The 7,768-nt window shown below is 35.1% G+C and overlaps 1 protein-coding gene across 1 annotated transcript in view; it reads right to left on the bottom strand.

Annotated features, from left to right (window-relative positions):
* Positions 1-456: 456 nt before the first annotated feature.
* Positions 457-7,768, bottom strand: part of F13B (coagulation factor XIII B chain) — a 28,615-nt gene continuing 21,303 nt past the window's right edge. Inside the window, exons 11-12 of the mRNA XM_004028091.4 lie at positions 2,358-2,571; positions 457-1,127 (exon numbers count right to left, since the gene is read on the bottom strand). Coding sequence (XP_004028140.1) covers positions 1,094-1,127; positions 2,358-2,571 — 248 coding nt within the window. The 3' untranslated portion in view covers positions 457-1,093. The remainder of the gene's footprint in view (positions 1,128-2,357; positions 2,572-7,768) is intronic.

Below are 7,768 nucleotides of genomic sequence, written 5' to 3'. Positions count from 1 at the left end.
GACACTCATTTTTTGATGCTTGTAGGACTCTCTTATTTCAGATTTTGTAGTCTGCATAATTCCAAAAATTATTTGATCTAAAAAAAGACTTGAAAGTGTAAAATGTAAAAATGCCAAGAGTCCTGGGAGGCCAAGGCAGGTGGATCACATGAGGTCAGGAGTTCGAGGCCAGCCTGGTCAACATGGTGAAACCTTGTCTCTACTAAAAATACAAAAAAAAAAAAAAAAAAAAAAAAAAACCGTAGTGGGCGTGGTGGTACACGCCTGTAATCCCAGCTACTTGGAAGGCTGAGGAAGGAGAATTGCTTGAACCCGGGAGGCAAAAATTGCAGTGAGCCAAGATCATGCCATTGCACTCTAGCCTGGGCGACAGAGCAAGACTCTGTCTCAAAATAAATAAATAAATAAATAAATAAATAAATAAATAAATAAATAAATAAATAAAATTAAATAAAATTCCAAGAGTCATTCTTTCTTTAATTGTGTCTCTTTAACAATATTTGAGCACATGTTTAAATATGGTAGTACACTACCTCATAAACAATTTGGTTATTAACGTCGTAGCAAATATTACAGTTAATTTTAAAAGTTTTTTACGTTTAGAAAGTCTGAAGGGCAGTCTCTTCTGCCTTTAATAAGGCAGATCCTCTAATACAGCATATAGTTTCTTATCTCTAGTGTGTTTGGCCCTTTAATAGTGACATAAACTTTGAATTAAGGGTAACAAAAGCCTTAATATTAATAAAGATGATGACGAATGTGAATGTGAAATTTTTGCACATACAGTATATTGAAAACAACTATATAGTCTAGTCAATGGGCATTAGGAAATGAAAAATATGATGTGTAGATTAATTTGTAACAGATGGAAGACATACAAAAGAGATTAAGTTCTACATCAAATCATACAAGCTAAAAATTAGACATTTATTGGTTTTTATTTATAAATAACGAAATGTTCAGCACAAATAATTTAGATTCAAATATTTAAGCAAGGAAAACTCAGAAGTTTTTAACTTATTTCCTCAAAATTATATTTTGTAAGGAATTTCATGATGTATTGAAATATGACTCCTCTTTCTGCCATTCATTTCTATGTTCTTAAGGGTTCTTGATAAGACAGAGAGCTTGAGGGGAAAAAGAGAGATTTTTGAAATAAGCATCAATTGCAGTCAGGTGTTAATTACAATCTTAGCCTTTCAATTTTTCATATAATGGGTCATTGTTTTTATTAAGTACTAATAAGAATAAATGATCTTACTTAGTAAACAATACCACCAGTTCCCAATGCAATATTATTTACTACACTACTCACGATTTTTTAAATATTTTCTACGTGTTTACCTTTTTCTCTTAAAAGTGAGAAATTCATACTGTACCAAAACATTTAAATAGCATATAAAATTTTTTCCACCCTGATGTTACCACAATTAGAAATAAAAATAAAAATTTTTCCCACTATTGTGTGTCTTTTAAATATTTTTTTACTAGAGTGGTCAAAGCATCTAAAAAACTGACTTTATGTAGTTCATTGTTTGCATTTTTTAAAACAGGACCACATGCACTTTGCCACTACTTATATTTTTAATATTCTTTTTTTTTTTTTTTTTTTTTTGAGACGGAATCTCGCTCTGTCGCCCAGGCTGGAGTGCAGTGGTGCAATCTCGGCTCACTGCAAGCTCCGCCTCCCGGGTTCACGCCATTCTCCTGCCTCAGCCTCCCGTTTAATATTCTTAGTTGAACAAAAAATATAATTTCCATTTTTTATATATAGTGTCTTCAAAAAGGGTTAAAATTATGATCCTACAAAATGGTTTACATCATTTTATTATACTTTTTTAAGATTTCTCTAAGAAAATTGTTAAATTATTTCCTGTAAGTAGCAGAGGATATATTTTTTAAACTGTCATATGAGGAAACACTTTAGTATGCAATTTCCAACAGTTACACAAAAATGTGGTCCTGAAAATAAATACCATATTTTCCAACCTTTATTAGTAGTGCTTGAACTTATATTGAGAAGTAGGAGAAAGTGTGATTTTTGTCCTTATCACAGAACATAAAGGTTAATTTTTGCACATTGAAATATTGCACGTATAAATTGGTTTATTTTTCCATTTGCCAAAGTGTCACAAATATCAAATGGCAAACGTTGCTTTCACTTCAGACAATTCAGAAGGCCTGTTGAATTGATTACCACTTCCAGTTGTTTGTTTGGTGTAAAAAAAATGAAGAAAATATTATTATTTTTTCTTTGCGATTGCCATAAAGTATGAGTGGTATAGAACATAACATTTCTGAAATGTTGAATAACAATCTGACCAAAAAAAACAATCTGACCAAAAATAACTTCTTACCTTTGTCTTGGAATACATCTTGGATATTTTAACTCCCCTCTGTCACACTGCATTCTAAGTATAGATCCAGTAATATATAATTCAGCTGGATAAGTATCTCCTCTACAAATAAACTCAATATATTCACCATGCAAAATGTGTGGTCTATTGTCAAAATCCCATTTCAGAAGTAAATTATTCTTTTCCATTTCAGCAAAAGATAATGTGCATGGCTCTGGGAACAACAATTTAAAAAAAAAAAGAAAGAAAAAGAAGAAAACTATCTTGTTACATCTTGGTACTAACAGGAATCATTGTGTTGCCTATTCATGAGGACCTTAAAATTCTCAGGCCTAAGAGCAGCAAGTCAGTTAATCAGAATTAATATTTGAGTCAGAAAATATGTTCAAATCTCACAGAAAACAGTGAGCCATTTCTCTCTGTGGTCCTGGATTTGGAGAAAAGGTATTTTCTTCCAGTTTTAAAAACTAAAAGGTATCTTAGTTTTATGTCATTAGCTTTTTCAAAGATAGCAAACAAACAAAAAGGTATTTTGGGGGAAGCATTGACAGTTACTAATGGTCATTGATATCATGCTCTTTTCACTTTTCCTTCTTCAGAAAGTTCAAATAAAATTCTCATGAGACAAATTATTAATTGCTGTATAAATAACATTTTATGGAAATGTAGATTCTCAACACTGACCCAAGCTTTATAACCTCATGCCATCCAAAATGGTTGACAGTTACTTCTCTTTCAAATTTCTGGTTAAGAAATATCAAGACTGGATTAAGACGTTTTAAATTCTAAGCATACAAAGTATAATTGTGTCCTTTCCCATGTATAATAAACAAAAGAGAATGGTAAAGTATGTATTAAAATGCACAAAAACACCTCTTCGATTTTTTTTACAGAATAAAAACATTAATATTTCTAAAATATCAAATATCAAATTATTTCAGAAAATGGGATTTCTTATGTCCTTATTTGTCTCCTGGATGACCTAGCATTAAGGAATAACTTCTGAGACAGGTAAAAAGGTCCAGAGTTGCTAATATGGCATATCAATCATATACATGTAGTACATTAACAAACTTACTTACAGTATGCCCTCCCTGATTGCCTGCAGGGGATACATTTCAAGAGCCCCAGTGCATGCCTGAAACCGCAGATAATGCTAAACCCTGTTGTCATTCTTTTGGAACATGTTTCTGTTCATGTCTTCTGCCCACAAATTTAATGCCTCTTCCACCTCAACTAAACATTTATTATGCACTGTGGCTTGTAACTTTTGCAGTTTGAGGTGCAACAACAAAACTAGCATGGATTTCTTTTTCCTTCTTCACACTTTCATAGACAGAAGACTCATTGTTACCATGGATCTTAGCAACCTCAGCATACATTTATTTTTCCTTTCTTTTTAAGTTAAGAATTTCCGCCCTTTCACTTAAAGGAAGCACTTTACAGCTTCTTTTTAGCATATCTGGGGCAGGAAGGATGGAATGGCATGAAATTTTATTATACTACTCAGTGCATAATTTAAAATTTATAAGTTGTTTATTTCTGAAATTTTCAATTAACGTTTTCAGACTGCAGTTTACAGCAGGTAACTGAAACCACAGAAAGTGAAACCGCAGCTGAGAGCACTGGGTTCAGTTACTTTCTTCAACAACTACTTATTAAATGCCTATGTGTCAAACATTATGCTGGAAGTGCTACAGGTGATGAAAATGAACAAGAATTATTACACTCATTACAAAATAGTTGTGAAAATGAAGTCAAATAGCACTATAATTTACGATGTCACTGTTCTACAAAACATGAGATTTAAATTAAAATAAATTTAAAAGTTGATTCATGGACCTTTAACTTTCAGCTACGACAGAGGAGATTATATCAAACCAGCACTTCTATTAAGAACCAGAAAATCTGAAAAACAGGAAGCATTTCGAGGTATCAGAAAACCTCCAAGGAACTTAGTCAAGGAAGTAAGGTTCTGGAAAAAATGTATTCAGGTGAGTTCGACATCTATGTGAGGCTGGGCACGGTGACTCACACCTGTAATCCCAGCACTTTGGGAGGCCAAGGCGGGCGGATTATCTGAGGTCAGGAGTTTGAGACCAGCCTGGCCAACATGGTGAAACCCCATCTCTCCAAAAAAAAAAAAAAAAAAAAAAAAATAGCCGGGCATGGTGGCATGCACCTGTGATCCCAGCTACTCGGGAAAGCTGAGGCAGAAGAATCTCTTGAACCTAGAAGGTGGAGGTTGCAGTGAGCAGGGATCGCACCACTGCACTCCAGCCTGGGCGACAGAAGGAGACTGTCTAAAAAAAAAAAAAAATTCTATGTGCCGTTTTTTTCTCTTGAGGTGTTTGTTGACTCTAAGTCTGACCTGAGAGGTTAGATGATAGAGAATGGTAAGCATAGGCATACAGCCAGCAGAACTTCTGAAAATCTCATGGAGTTGAAGATAGAAAAATGAGAATTTCGGTAAACCAAAGCAGCCAGGACTTGAAGAATAAAGAACTTAGAAGGATAGGAAGTGTAGAGATATGAGCTTGAGGCTCTGCACTAGCTTTTCCCTAAGGTACTGCTTATCCTTGACTTGTATAGAGGCATAGGAGGAGAAGCCAAGCAGAAAGTAAATAAAAAGTTACAGTGGGCATTTGGCAGTCTCCCAGTAATATCAGAGACAGTCAAGGAGAAAAAGCTTTAATACACACAACAAACCCTCTGTGAAGAGCCCTGGAGAGTTACAGTCTGTGAGAAAAGGCAAACAGAGGTCTAAAAACAAACATAGAGAAAGCTTTATTTCTAATTGTATTAAAACCAACTGCCTCTACCCTAATCATCAGCCAGAGGATGAGATGAGTCTTCTTTGGAGTAAGCTGACATCATGCAAACCTCCTGAAATTTTCCACGTATAATATTTGGAATTCAATCAACCGTTAACAAAAATATCAAGAATTTGGGGCTAGAAAATAGATCCAGATATTGGAGTTTGCAGACAAGCCTTAATAAAAAGTATGAATTATATGTTCAAGAAGTTGATGTTAAGCTAGGATCTTTCATCAGATAACTCAAATCTACAAAAAGAAAATATGAAATAGAAATGCAAAGATAATAACTGAAATTGAGAACTCAAAAGGTGAGTTTAAAGCAGATTGGATACATCTAAAGAGAAGATTATTAAACTAGAAGAAAATTACCAAATAGAAACAAAGAAATGATACAATGAGAAAATTACCAAAAAATTACTACAGTGAAACAAGAAGAAAATGAGAGAAAATATAGATTTAAAGAGACAATGGCATAGCAAAAAGATGTAATATATGTAATATGGCATCACAGAAACGGTGAGAAATGTACATTTTTAAAAGATATTAGCCAAACATTTCTAAAACCCATGAAGGATATCAAGTACATCAAGATTCAAGGAATGCTACTAACTTGAAGAACAAAATGTACAAAGAGAGTCTCATTGTGTTGCATTGATCTCCCTGGGAGCTGCAGACCGGAGCTGTTCCTATTCGGCCATCTTGGAACTAACTCATATATATATATATTTATAGAGAGAGAGAGAGAGAGAAAGAGAGAGAGGGAGAGATTTGTTTCTGATTTGTTTCTAAGGAACTCCAGCTGGGCAACACAGTGAGAAATGGTACACTCCTGACCAAATACTGTGCTTTTCCCAAGGTCTTAGCCACCGACAGACCAGGAGATACCCTCCCTTGCCTGGCTCGGCAGTTTCCACGCCCATGGAGCCTTGCTCACTGCTAGCTCAGCAGTCTGAGATCAACCTGTGACACAACAGCGTTGTGGGGGGAGGGTCGTCTACCATTGCTGAGCAGGGGTTACAATCCTAGTCTCTGATAAAACAGACTTTAAACCAACAAAGATCAAAAGAGACAAAAAAGGCCATTACATAATGGTAAAGGGATCAATTCAACAAGAAGAACTAACTATTCTAAATATATATGCACCCAATTCAGGAGCACCCAGGTTAATAAAGCAAGTCCTCAGAGACCTGCAAAGAGATTTAGACTCCCACACAATAATAATGGGAGACTTTAACACCCCACTGTCAATACTAGACAGATCAACGAGACAGAAGGTAAAGAAGAATATCCAGGACTTGAACTCAGCTCCGGACCAAGCAGACCTAATGGACATCTGCATAACTCTCCACTCCAAATCAAAAGAATATACATTCTTCTCGGCACCACACTGCACTTATTCCAAAACTGACCACATAACTGGAAGTAAAACACTCTTCGGCAAATGAAAAAGAACAGAAATCACAACAAACTGTCTCTCAGACCACAGTGCAATCAAATTAGAACTCAGGATTAAGAAACTCACTCAAAACTGCACAACTACATGGAAACTGAACAGCCTACTCCTGAATGACTACTAGATAAATAACGAAATGAAGGCAGAAATAAAGATGTTCTTTGAACCCAGTAAGGACAAAGACACTACGTACCAGAATCTCTGGGACACATTTAAAGCAGTGTGTAGTGGTAAATTTATAGCACTAAATGCCCACAAGAGAATGCAGGAAAGATCTAAAATCGACACCCTAACATCACAATGAAAGAACTAGAGAAGCAAGAGCAAACACATTCAAACGCTAGCAGAAGGCAAGAAATAACTAAGATCAGAGCAGAACTGAAGGAAATAGAGACACAAAAAATCCCTTCAAAAAAATCAATGAATCCAGGAACTGTTTTTTTTTTAAAGATAAGCAAACTAGGTAGACTGAGAGCAAGACTAATAAAGAAGAAAAGAGAGAAGAATCAAATAGATGCAATAAAATATAATAAAGGGAATATCACCACCAATCCCACAGAAATACAAACTACCATCAGAGAATACTATAAACACTCTATGCAAATAAACTAGAAAATCTAGAAGAAATGGATAAATTCCTGGACACATACACCCTCCCAAGACTAAACCAGAAAGAAGTTGAATGTCTGAATAGACCAATAACAGGGTCTGAAATTGAGGCAATAATTAATAGCCTACAAATCAAAAAAAGCCCAGGACCAGATGGATTCACAGTCGAATTCTACCAAAGGTACAAAGAGGAGCTGGTACCATTCCTTCTGAAACTATTCCAATCAATAGAAAAAGAGGGAATCCTCCCTAATTCATTTAATGAAGTCAGCATCATCCTGATATCAAAGCCTGGCAGAGACACAACAACAAAAAAAAACAGAATTTAGACCAATATTCCTGATGAACATCGATGTGAAAATCCTCAATAAAATACTGGCAAACCAAATCCAGCAGCACATCAAAAAGCTTATCCACCACGATCAAGATGGCTTCATCCCTGGGATGCAATGCTGGTTCAACATACACAAATCAATAAACGTAATTCATCACATAAACAGGACCAATGACAAAAACCACATGATTATCTC

Source organism: Gorilla gorilla, chromosome 1, assembly GCF_029281585.2.
Source record: "Gorilla gorilla gorilla isolate KB3781 chromosome 1, NHGRI_mGorGor1-v2.1_pri, whole genome shotgun sequence".
NCBI classification, from domain to species: domain Eukaryota; kingdom Metazoa; phylum Chordata; class Mammalia; order Primates; family Hominidae; genus Gorilla; species Gorilla gorilla.
The sequence above is the reverse complement of the archived record's forward strand: the minus strand, read 5'-3'. Positions and strand labels throughout refer to the sequence as shown.